This window comes from Artemia franciscana, chromosome 5 (genome assembly GCF_032884065.1).
Source record: "Artemia franciscana chromosome 5, ASM3288406v1, whole genome shotgun sequence".
Classification (NCBI taxonomy): Eukaryota; Metazoa; Arthropoda; class Branchiopoda; order Anostraca; family Artemiidae; genus Artemia; species Artemia franciscana.
In genome coordinates this window covers 23,583,432-23,596,712 of record NC_088867.1, presented here as the reverse complement: position 1 = coordinate 23,596,712, position 13,281 = coordinate 23,583,432, and the positions used below count along the sequence as shown (strand labels likewise).

General features: G+C 35.9%; 1 protein-coding gene across 1 annotated transcript in view; it reads right to left on the bottom strand.

The window, feature by feature from the left end:
• Nucleotides 1–9,485: 9,485 nt before the first annotated feature.
• LOC136027128 (protein unc-79 homolog) overlaps nucleotides 9,486–13,281 on the bottom strand; it is a gene marked incomplete in the record, with an annotated part of 218,865 nt that continues 215,069 nt past the window's right edge. The window contains 1 exon segment of the mRNA XM_065704088.1: nucleotides 9,486–9,701. Within this exon segment, the coding sequence (XP_065560160.1) occupies nucleotides 9,598–9,701 (104 nt within the window).

Sequence of the window (13,281 nt, the reverse complement as noted above, 5' to 3'; positions counted from 1 at the left end):
TGCAAATTTCGTTTTAATTATTCCTCTGTGGAGAGCCTAAATCAAAACATGCATTGATTCAAAAACGTTCAGAAATTAAATAGAAAAACAAGTTTTTTTTAACTGAAAGTGAGGAGCGACATTGTAACTTAAAACGAACACAATTTCTTCGTATATGAAAGGGGCTGCTTCCTCATCAACGCCCCGCTCTTTATGCTAAAGTTTTGTACTGTTTTAAAAAGAAGAGTCAAAAGAAAAAGTCATACTTTACCGTAAAGAGCGGGGCGTTGATGAGGAAGCAGCCCCTTTCATATACGAAGTAATTTCTGTTCGTTTTAAGTTTTAATGTCGCTCCTTACTTTCAGTAAAAAAAACTTGTTTTTTTTATTTAATAATTTCCTAAAGACTACCTGGTATTTCTAAAGATTGTTTGAATTTCTACGTTAACCTAATGTTCACACAGATTGGTGAGTTGCGGAAAACACTACGCGGTGCGCATTCCGCCTCGTATTGCCGTAGCGGTGAAACCACAGATTCTGCTTACATCATAAGCTGCGTTTCCTAGCTGTCTCATTATGGCCCTATATTTGAAATTACATTTAAAAAAACAAGTTTTTATGGCACTTGGTATTAACCAAGTGACATATAGCAGTCGCCAATTCTGTCGGTCTGTCTGTCGGTCCCGGTTTTGCTACTTTAGGCACTTCCAGGTAAGCTAGGACGATGAAATTTGGCAAGCGTATCAGGGACCGGACCAGATTAAATTAGAAATATTCGTTTTCCCGATTTGACCATCTGGGGGGGAGTGGGGGCCCGGTTAATTCGCAAAAAATAGAAAAAATGAAGTATTTTTAACTTATCAGCGGGTGATTGGATCTTAATGAAATTTGATGTTTGGAATGATATTGTGTCTCAGAGCTCTTATTTTAAATCCCGACCGGATCTGATGACATTGGGGGGAGTTGGAGGGGTAAAACCAAAAGTCCCGGTTTTGCTACCTTAGGCACTTCCAGGTAAGCTAGGACGATGAAATTTGGCAAGCGTATCAGGGACCGGACCAGATTAAATTGGAAATTGACCATCTGGGGGGGGAGTAGGGGCCGGTTAATTCGGAAAAAATAGAAAAAATGAAGTATTTTTAGCTTATGAGCGGGTGATTGGATCTTAATGAAATTTGATGTTTGGAATGATATTGTGTCTCAGAGCTCTTATTTTATATCCCGACTGGGTCTGATGACATTGGGGGGAGTTGGAGGGGGGAAACCTAAAATCTTGGAAAACACTTAGAGTAGAGGGATCGGGATGAAACTTGATGGGAAAAATAAGTGCGAGTCCCAGATACATGATTGACATAATCGGAACTGATTTGCTCTCTTTGGGGTAGTTGGGGGGGGGGGAGTAAATCTTAAAAATTAGAAAAATGAGGTATTTTCAACTTACGAACGGGTGATCGGATCTCAATGAAATTTGATGTTTAGAAGGATATCGTGTCTTAGAGCTCTTATTTTAAATCCCGACCGGATCTGGTGATGGGAGCGGGGAGTTGGGAGGGGGAAACCTAAAACTTGGAAAACACTTAGAGTGGAGGGATCGGGATGAAACATGGTGGGAAAAATAAACACAAGTCCTAGATAGATGATTGACATAAACGGAACGGATCCGCTCTCTTTTGGGTAGTTGGGGGGGGGGTATTTCTGAAAAAAAAAGAGGTATTTTTAACTTACGAACGGGTGATCGGATCTCAATGAAATTTGATATTTAGTAGGATATCGTGGCTCAGAGCTCTTATTTTAAACCCGACCGGATCTGGTGACATTGGGGGGGGGGGGAGTTGGGAGGGAGAAACCTAAAAATTGGAAAACACTTAAAGTGGAGGGATCGGGATGAAACTTGGTGGAAAAAAAAAACACGAGTCCTAGATACATGATTGACATAACCAGAACGGATCCGCTCTCTTTGGGGTAGTTGGGGGGGGGGTTAATTCTGAAAAATTAGAAAAAATGAGGTATTTTTAACTTACGAACGGGTGATTGGATCTCCATGAAATTTGATTTTTAGTAGGATATCGTGTCTCAAAGCTCTTATTTTAAATCCTGACCGGATCTGGTGACATTAATTCTGAAAAATAAGAAAAATGACGTATTTTTAACTTACGAAGGAGTGATCGGATCTTCATGAAACCTCATATTTAGAAGGACCTCGTAACTCCGATATCTTATTTTAAATCTCAACCGGATCAAGCGTAATTGGGGGGGTAGTTGAGGGGACCGGAAATCTTAGAAAATACTTAAAGCGGTGAGATCAGGATGAAACTGGATGGGAAGAATAGAAACCTGTCTAAGATACGTGACTGACATAACTGGACCGGATCTGCTCTCTTTGGTGGAATTGGGGGGGGGGCTAATTTTGAAAATTGAGGTATTTGTAACTTACGAAAGGGTGACCAGATCTTAATGCAATTTGATATTTAGAAGGATCTTGTGCTTTAAAGTTCTAATTTCAAATTCCGACCAGATCCTGTGACATTCGGGGGAGTTGGAGGGGGGAACCGGAATTCTTGGAAAACATGAAAATTGGAGTATTTATATCTTACGAATAGATGATCGGATCGTAATGAAATTTGATTTTTAGAAGGAATTCATGTCTCAGAGCTCTTATTTCAAATCCCGACCAGATCTTTTGACATTGTGGGGATTTGGAGGGGGAAATCTTGGAAAAACACTTGGAGTGTAGGAATCGGGATGAAGCTTGGTGGATAGAATAAACAAATGTCTTTGATACGTGATTGACAGAATCGTACTGGATTCGCTCTCTTTGGGGGAGTTGGGGGAGGGGTTCAGTGATTTGGCGAGTTCGGTGCTTCTGGACGTGCTAGGGCGATGAAAATTGGTAGGCGTGTCAGGGAGCTGCACAATTTGACTTGATAAAGTCGTTTTCCCAGATTCGACCATCTGGGGGGCAAAAGGGAGAGGAAAAATTAAAAAAAATTAGGTATTTATAACTTACGAGTGGGTGATCGGATCTTAATGAATTTTGATATTTAGAAGGACTTTGTGACTCAGAGCTCTTATTTTAAATCTTGACCGGCATTAAGCCTCTTATTTTCTTTTTTAAATAAATCTATTGATTCATAGAATTTTGTTAGAGCTCATACCATATGATCTCTTGGCTTTTAGCTCTTCTCGCCTCGTCACAAGTGCCATATGAGCTCTTAGCTCTTGTTTTTTTAACTGAAAGTAAGGAGCGATAAAGAGCGGGGCGTTCATGAGGAAGCAGCCCCTTTCATATACGAAGTAATTTCTGTTCGTTTTAAGTTTTAATGTCGCTCCTTACTTTCAGTTAAAAAAACTTGTTTTTTTTATTTAATTTCTGAACGTTTTTGAATCAACGCATGCTTTGATTTAGGCTCTCCGCAGAGGAATAATTAAAACGAAATTTGCATATTTTTTTTTTTTAGCTAAATGGCTTTCTCATAGTTTTGATCGAATGATTTTGATAAAAAAAGAACGGGGGAGGAAGCCTAGTTGCCCTCCGATTTTTTGGTTACTTAAAAAGGCAACTAGAACTTTCAATTTTTTACGAATGTTTTTATTAGTAGATACATGTAACTTATAAATTAGCTTACGTAACGAACTTTTGTATTCTCATGTTTTTTTTACATATATGAGGGGTTTCACCCCCTCGTCAGTACCTCGCTCTTTACACTAAAGCTTAAATTTTGTCCCAATTAATTAAGAATGACCCCTGAATCACAAAAACCGTCGAATAAATAGTTGAAATTACTAGGAATACTTTAGCGTAAAGAGCGAAGTATAAGGAGGAGGTGAGCCCCTCATATGCGTAATAATTTCTGTTTGTTTTAAGTTTTAATGCTGCTCCTTACTTCCAGTTGAAAAAACATTTTGCTATTTGTTTTTTTTAATAATGCTAGAAAATCCTGCGCTCCCTCCATTGAAATTTTCTTCCCCCATGACAAATCCCACGATAGAAAGTTCCCTCAACATATCACCCTCTTCTCAGCCCCTCCCCCAACCAAAAAATCTCCCTGAAAATGTCTGTACACTTCCCAATAACCATTACTATATGTAAGCACTGGTCAAAGTTCGTAACTTGTAGCCCCTCCTACGGGGACTGTGGGGGAGTAAGTCGTCTCCAAAGACATAGTTAGAAGGTTTTTCGACTACGCTGAATAAAATGGCTATCTCAGAATTTTGATCCGTTGACCTTGGGAAAATAATTAGCGCGGGAGGGGGTCTAGGTGCCCTCCAATTTTTTTGGTCACTAAAAAGGGCACTAGAACTTTTCATTTCCGTTAGAATGAGCCCTCTCGCAACATTCTAGGACCCCTGGGTCGATAAGATCACCCCTGGGAAAAAACAATTAAACAAACAAATAAACACGCATCCGTGATCTGCCTTCTGGCAAAAAAAATACAAATTTCACATTTTTGTAGATAGGAGCTTGAAACTTCTTCAATAGGGTTCTCTGATACGCTGAATCTGGTGGTGTGATTTTCGTTAAGATTATATGACTTTTAGGGGGTGTTTCCCCCTATTTTCTAAAATAAGGCAAATTTTCAGAGGCTCGCAGCTTTTGATGGGTAAGATGAAACTTACATATTTAAAATCAGCATTAAAATGCGATTCTTTTAATATATCTTACTACAGTTCCTTACTACAGCTCCTTACTACAGTTACTGCTCCTTACTACAGTTCGCTACCACGAACTGTTTCATTTACCGAGATCTTTGTAGTTGGTCACTTTTTCTACATTAGTCACTAAATTCATTTTCTTTTCACACAACTTTGTCCTGTATGATCCCTGATATAAGACATTGCAACTTCCCTATGACTGTGGCTCAGCTACAGTTCTCATTCGAGATCTACATAACCTGGATTGGGCTATCAGGCTCAAATTACCAAATCAACAGTTGCATTTGTCAAAAAAAAAGGGCGGGAACAAAAACTGGTAAAACTGATATCTCCTCCTTTCCTTTTAGTGAATTGTGAGCTTTGGTAAATGGCTTGCTGTTTAAAATAGTCCAGTGTACTGTCCAACACATCCTATCTGGCAAATTCATCTCTCTCGAGATCTCCTTCCAAACCTTTTGAATCAAATGGGATCTTTTTTGCTTAAGATGAGGTTTGTCATATCTTATTTGAAGAAATTTAAAGGCTGAAATCAGCCTTTCAGCACTGCATCCATGTTCTTTTCCCACAAACCGCAAGTTTTTTTAACCGCATGGGTTGGATTTTTTCAATACACGTGTCTTGCTGAAAACCACAAAAATGAGCAGCCGAAGAAGCATACACTTGCAGAGCTGCTGCTCCGCAACATACAATTCGCAGCAGCCTTCCGCAGATCCATGCTCTGTGTGAATATAAGGTAACGGAAGTATTCTATACATTGTTGCTTTCCAAATTTTTTGGGATCATTTTCGAAGACAAACTAAAAAAAAGACTGTTCAAAATATACATTTCTTTACGTGAAATTCCAATACCACCCTAATTTTCAAAAGATTTAATTAAAAGCAGTAGTCTCGCCATAATTTGTAATAATTCTTGCTCGTTTTAGTTTTGACCATTATTCATTTTCATTTATGTTTGTCTTGGGTTTCACTTATGCCTCCATGATAATGTTTGTTAGTTTAAGTTTTGTGTCAAGACACACCCTATGCATGCAAGCTGTTAAAACGATATGCCAAGAATATCTAATAAACAGTGTAGTGTACTGTGTTAGTATTTTATTTTCATATATGCACTGCAAAACCGATGGGAGTTTGTATGTGTTTATTTTCCTTTTACAAAAGAAAAAAGAAACATCTCCTCTTGGCAGTGCAAGTCCAAGCAAAGGACTGGGGTCTCCAGCAGCTGATTCTTATCCTTGTCAGCTTTTGCTGCTGATTTTGACTCGACATGCTTATCAAAAAATAGTATTTTATCTTCAGACAATTAAATTATGTTTTTTGAACCTCATCAACTTTTTCACAAAGGTCACCGATTGTTTTTCGGTGAGTAGGAAGCCAAGTTGAAGTATTCTTCTATACACATGACTGGAATCGGTATATCAACCTTTATTTTCACATCTTTCGCAATACGAACAATGCATTCAAGACAAGAGAGCCCTTCTTACCCATGCAATAATTTTTGCTCTCCTTTACTTATCCACTTCTTGAAAAATGACTTTCACATTCTCTGTCCTTTACCCTAGCGTCTTTAACTCAATTCGTCTATTTCTCTTGTGCATCTTTGATGGCGGTTCACGCAGATACAACAAATTTCCGATACAAATATTTTGTTAAAAAAAAACAACGAAAAAACAAAAAACAAGGTACGACAAAATATTTTTAAGGTTGCTATAAATAAGGCGTCATGATAGAAGGAATTCAAAGGCTTATCCAGATTGTACAATAAAAGTTATGCCTGCAATAACTCATTAAAAGTTATTAATTAAATCATACAATAAAAGCTATGCCTGCAATAACCCCAAATACGATATTCATGATCTCAGCACGAGCAGATGTTTTTTTTTCTTTTTAGATTGAAAGGCTGACATCACGGGTTCTACCGTCTAGGATTATATGCATTGTCTAGACAGTGAGTGATCGTCTACAAGCGAAAAGACTTATTTTCGACTCCTATTTTTACTTTCCAGAGCCCGTTTCAGAGAACAAGCGTAAAGAATGAAACACAATCTTTCAATTTAACCTATGTCAAATGAATTTAATAATAGGATATTTTCTAGCTTTTTAAATTTTCAAAAAGAATTGACATAGTTAATGTATTTTAATTGTGGAATAACAATGGTTATTATTCTATGCACTTTTATTAGTTAAAATAAAACTAAGATACCTATAAGTCTATTACTTTCTCCTAATAGTTTTAAATTATTCAACATAGTCGCTTATAGATCTAACTTTTAGAGAACTTGTTTTTTTTTTATCATTAGGTTGTGGTCCAGAATGTATATAGAATGAAAAGTGAAAGAAATCAAATTTAATTGGTAGAATTTATAAACACAAATTGCTAAAACTAACTAAATAAGCTTCATAGAGGGTATAACTAAATTTCTACTAAGTTTTTGACCCCCTTAACGATTATTCAGAAGCAATAGACGTATCATTTACGGACAACATGTGTTTTGGAGAACTTCTTGTGGTTCTGCCTTTGATTTTAGATTACTTTCATTTGATGGACGAGACAAGCCTTTGATTTTGAGCATACAGACACAGAAAAATCGGAATTTCAACAAAAAGCTAAAGTGTACTTACTTCACTACTTTCAGAAATTTAGGATTTTTTTCCGAGTCACTTCCAGTTTAAATACATCCCAGCCACCGGGAAAAAATCTCCTATGGTGTTAAAAGCTGGAAAAAGATGCTATTTAGTTATTCTTCTCTATTACAAGGTTGAGTTCTACCATTCTTGGTAAGATTAAATAAAAAAAAAAATAGTTTTTTAAACCGAAAGTAAGGAGCGACATTAAAACTTAAAACGAACAGAAATTACTCCGTATATGAAATGGGTTTTCCCCTCCGCAATCGCTCGCTCTTTACGCTAAAGTTTTTAATTGTTTTAAAAAGTAGAATGTTTTAAAAAGTTTTAATGTCGTTCAAGCTCCTATCTACAAAAATGTGGAATTTCGTTTTATTTTGCCAGAAGACAAATCACGGGTGCGTGTTATTTGTTTGTTTTTTTTTCCCCAGGGGTCATCGTATCGACCAAATTCATGATCTCAGCACGAGCAGATGTTTTTTTTTTTTTTTAGATTGAAAGGCTGACATCACGGGTCCTACCGTCTAGGATTATATGCATTGTCTAGACAGTGAGTGACCATCTACAAGCGAAAAGACTTATTTTCGACTCCTATTTTTACTTTCCAGAGCCCGTTTCAGAGAACAAGCGTAAAGAATGAACCACAATCTTTACATTTAACCTATGTCAAATGAATTTAATAATAGGATATTTTCTAGCTTTTTAAATTTTCAAAAAGAACTGACATAGTTAATGTATTTTAATTGAATGTTGCAAGAATGTTGCAAGAGGGCTCATTGTAACGGAAATGAAAAGTTCTAGTGGCCTTTTTAAGTGACCAACAAATTGGAGGGCACCTAGGCCCCCTCCCACGCTCACTTTTTTCCCAAATTCAACGGATCAAAATTTTGAGATAGCAATTTTGTTCCGCGTAGTCGAAAACCATAATAACTATGTCTTTGGGAATGACTTACTCCCCCACAGTCCCTGGGGGAGGGGCTGCAAGTTACAAACTTTGACCAGCGTTTACATATAGTAATGGTTATTGGGGAGTGTACAGACGTTTCAGGGTATTTTTTTGGTTTGGGGGTTGGGGTTGAGGGGAGAGGGCTATGTGGGAGGATTTTTCCTTGGAGGAATATGTCATGGGGGAAGAAAAATTCAATGAAAAGGGCGCAGGATTTTCTAGCATTACTATAAAAAAACAATGAAAAAATAAACATGAAAAGTTTTTTTCAATTGAAAGTAAGGAGTAGCATTGAAACTTAAAATGAACAGAGATTATTACGCATATGAGGAGTTCCAAAAATACTTTAGTATTTTTAGTAATTTCAACTATTTATTCTACGGCCTTTCTGATTCAGGGGTCATTCTTAAAGAATTGGGACAAAACATACGATTTAGTATAAAAAGCAAAGTATTAAGGAAGGTACAAACCCCCTCCTATACGTAATACAAATGTAAGAATATAAAAGTTTGTTACGTAAGTTAATTCTTAAGTTACGTATATTTTTTACTAATAAAAACGTTAGTTAAAAATTAAAAGTTCTAGTTGCCTTTTTAAGTAACCGAAAAAATTGTAGGGCAACTAGGCCTCCTTCCCCACCCCTTATTTCTCAAAATCGTCTGATCAAAACTAAGAGAAAGCCATTTAGCCAAAAAAAGAATTAATATACAAATTTCATTTTAATAATTTATGTGCGGAGAGCCAAAATCAAACATGCATTAATTCAAAAACGTTCAGAAATTAAATAAAAAAACTAGTTTTTTTAACTGAAAGTAAGGAGCGACATTAAAACTTAAAACGAACAGAAATTATTCCGTATATGAAATGGGTTTTCCCCTCCACAATCCCTCGCTCTTTACGCTAAATTTTGACTCTTTGCCACAATTCTGCTTTTTAAAAAAATTAAAAGCTTTAGCGCAAAGAGCGAGGGATTGCGGAGGGGAAAACTTATTTCATATACGGAGTAATTTCTGTTCGTTTTAAGTTTTAATGTCGCTCCTTACTTTCAGTCAAAAATACTAGTTTTTTTTATTTAATTCTTTAATAGGGACAAATATCCATTCGTTACCACGAACTATTTGACACCTGGTGGCAGTTTGCCCACTCGCGTATTCCGACATTCTTTTTTTATTCTGAGAAAACTATTCAGGTAACAGATCTATAAAATGAATTCTGCTCTTTGTATGGGTAAAATATGATATATCTGGCCTAAGTCGAAACCTATAAAAACATTAGAGCTGTGATTGATTCCAGTTAAATTAGTATAATAGTTAAGAGTAGCTGAGAACGAACTACATTAAATTAAATAAAACATTCATAACAACTAAATAAAGTGAAAAATGAATCCTCCACGCTAAAGCTAGACAGTATAGAGTTGAGCTGCAGCCGAGGATTGAAGTTCAATCTGCGCCATTTTGAGACTGCATTTTTGAAGCCATTTGATCAAAACTCGGTTCACTTTATCTAAAAAAAATTAACATAGATAATCAACTGCGAATGACACATCACATAGCAACCAATTTTGGCAAGAACATCATATTTGTTTAAATAACAACACCAAGATTTCAATGGCGTCAATTCGCGAAAGCGGAGATGGTATGGAGGGGGGGGGGGAGGAGGGTATGTATCCGCTGTATTTTTTCCCTTTCCTAGATTTTAAAAAATACCTTTTGGTGGGCATTTTCATTAAAAATGCACTTTTTGGTCTTTTCATTTAAAATTTTCATGCCGTCATGCACGTTCTGGCGTCGAGCATCTCGTGGAGGCTTTTTAAGGATTCTGTATGGGTTCAGTATGTTATATTGGTTGCTAATCACTGCGTTGCGCTTCCAAGGAGGTACTCGCAAGAGAAATTCATAAGAACGGTAGTAAAACGATAAAAATTTTACAATACATGTGGTTTAACCATCGTCAAAAATAGCTCGGCCCGAATCAGTCGACAATACGAAGCTTTCGAAGATACAATCATACCATAAGCTTTTCGGACTTTCTATCAACAGAAGACGTATCGACGTAACGTTCAACCAACAGTTAGAGCAAGATGCACTAGGCTTGATGAAGATTTTACTATCTTGTGACCAAGTTTTACTTCAGGGGCAGAATAAGTTCCTTTGTGATTAAAGACGATCAAATGTGTTTTAGCCTCGTTGAAAGACAGGCCGATTTCCTCATTTGAGCTTTCCAACGCCGCAAAGTTCTCCTCAAAATGGGACAAAGAATGACGACTGCATTTTGATACACTTCAGTGCAGTTCTGTAGGAAACTCTGAATGTATATGGTCGAAATTCCTGGGGGACTAAGCCGAACAAATTTGATTTCACTTTCGAAGCTGTACCTTAAAGTTAGCAATAATAAAATAATAAAATAAAAATAAATAATAAAATAAAAATAAAAAATAAAATAAAAATAAAAATAAAATAATAAGAATAAAATAATAAAAATAAGTTAGCTTAAAGTTAGCAATAGTTTACGCAAGACCATCGCGTCAGCTTTCACGGCTTTGGAGCAACAATACTTGAATTAAAATCGCCAGCTAAAGAGTCTAGAAACATTTTGCGGACATTTGGACTGTCGAAATTTTGCGGAGGATTCTTGATGACCGCAGCAGGAGTTGGCTTTGGAGGTACTATCATAGGAGTAAAATAATGAGGGACAGTCTAACATTTTGTTGTTCGGCAAAAATTTTAAATTCCATAAAGAATTCATTGCACTTGCGAGTGATTGTGGCGGTAGTTTCACCTGGAACCGCAGGCAATTCATCTGGTTCATATATGACGAATCGAAGAACCCTCTTCTCTTCACACAAATTGAATGCTCGAACAATATCTATGAGGTTGCGTTGACTTTGCGAGAGCCCACAATATTTTCTTAGCCTCAACAATGTCTTCCACCTTATAGAAATCACAAGTCATTTTAGTGACATAATCTGTCGCACACCCCGTTCCTTTAACTTGCAAAATAAAATTCAATTCTGCATTCAATACAAGTTTCTCTTTTGCCATCTCATTAAGCAATGATTACGGAGAGAGGAAACTCCGGTGGGCGAATAATCGATCGCTACTGAAATGCCCGGACCCCAATAAGCAAGGGAAGCGTAGGTCTCTGCTACCTATTCCCCGTAGTTTAAGGGAGACAACGCTTCCAGCGGGTACGATGAAACTTGCAACAGAAACCTATCCTCTTCTGCTCGCTTATTTGTAGAATTATCAAAAATGATTAAACTATAGTAATTAGGTAAGGAATTATAATCCTTTGCCAAATATTACGAGGTCCCGATTACATCACTGGGATTAGATTTCACTGGAAAAAACTTAATGATTTACTAATATTCATTAAATACCCGTTCTTAGATCCAGACTTTAGTACCCAAAAGTGTAAAAGTGTAGAGATCATGCAAGGAATAAGTTACAAAATCATTAAGTAAAAACCCTGCAAGACACAAAAGAATGAAGTGAAATGAAGTCAATTTTTACTTTCATTAGTAGATATTTTTTTCAAAAATAGTTTTGTAAAGCTGCTATCGGTTTGTATGGCTGCTAGCTCTGCTTGTGTTTTTTTATTATTATTATTTTTTTTTTTATTATTTTTTTTTTATTGAGTCACAGACAATCTAAGGTCAGAACAGCATACAGGTTAAACTTTTAAACAATAAATCAGAGGTATAAATTTATTTAAAGAAAAATAATTCTATATTTGTACATTTTTATATTTATATGTACATTTATTTTCCCGAAAACAGTACTATTTTTTTTCCTGGTATTTGACATACTTCCACTGTTTGGTGTGATAAAACAGTCTAGATATGTCACAACTATGAAAAAATTAGTGTAGGTCCTTAATTTTCAAAAAAAAAAAAAAAATTTAAACATTTTTAAAATGACTGATGTCACAAATACTCTGACACCCAATATCCTAGCGGTTTTACTTTCTACGGCAAAAAAAAAAAAAACTTTTACAACGTTTTAGCAAACTTTGTTTTGCAAGATTAAAAAAAAAAACTGTCTTTCTTTTCATCCGATGATAGCATATTTTCCTGGATAATATCCTAAGGAAGCTTTATTTTTCTCCTGTGCACACACAGCTAGTATACTGTGTTACTTTATGATCTTCTACGTTCGCAGTTCATCTTCATCCATTGAGAGGGCTACAAAATAAAGTGGTTAGAGCACTGACAGGTGCAGATCGAAGTTCTTTAGTGAGGTCTAGGTATGTTGAACTTAAGATATTGCCCCTTTTTGGTCTAGTTTATTTTTATAATGCTCTATTTATGTTTATGTACCAAAATAATTTGTTGCCAAAGTGCTTCAGCGGTCCTTTGAATCGGATTCAAATGTTCATGAGCATAACACAAGAACTTCAAGTCAGTATAGGAATCCTAGAGTAGTTACTACACGATCAAAGTTTTCTGTGCGCCATGTTTGTCCTATTATCTGCAATACTTTGCCACATAATATTATGCAGGAAACCAACCCGAGTAAGTTCCGAAGTTTGCTGAAAGACCATTGTTTTAGGGTTTACGAGAATGACGGGTGATGAGTTCTCTGGTTTCTTTATTTATCAAATTAATAAAATTGTTTAATTTTTTGGCTTGATGAACTGATGATGGGAGGTACCAATGGTTTTTATTTGATTTTTTGTCGTTTCTTGTTTTGTTTTGGTGTTTAATTGTTGTTATTTTTCATAAGTTGATTTATATATAGGCCTAGTGGGGCAATTATTTAGCTAAGCAAGATTTGCTTCAGTTTTTGTTATGTTTATTGTTGATGAATAAACCCTTTTTTCTTAAAAAAAAATCCTCTTTAATATACCTATGTAGTTTTACGTCCTGATACCAAAATTCTACTCTAGAAGTTGCAGTTTTTGCACATTATTATTTTGCTGTTGTAAAATTTAGGCAAACTGAACTCGAAAAGAAAATGTAAGTCGGTTAAAAAAATATTATTGTTTGTTGGAAAAAAAAGAAATTAAAATTTATAAGATTCTTCACTTTTTTCCAGCAAAGGAAAGCTAATGTATCGGATTATGAATAGTAGCCTAGGACCTA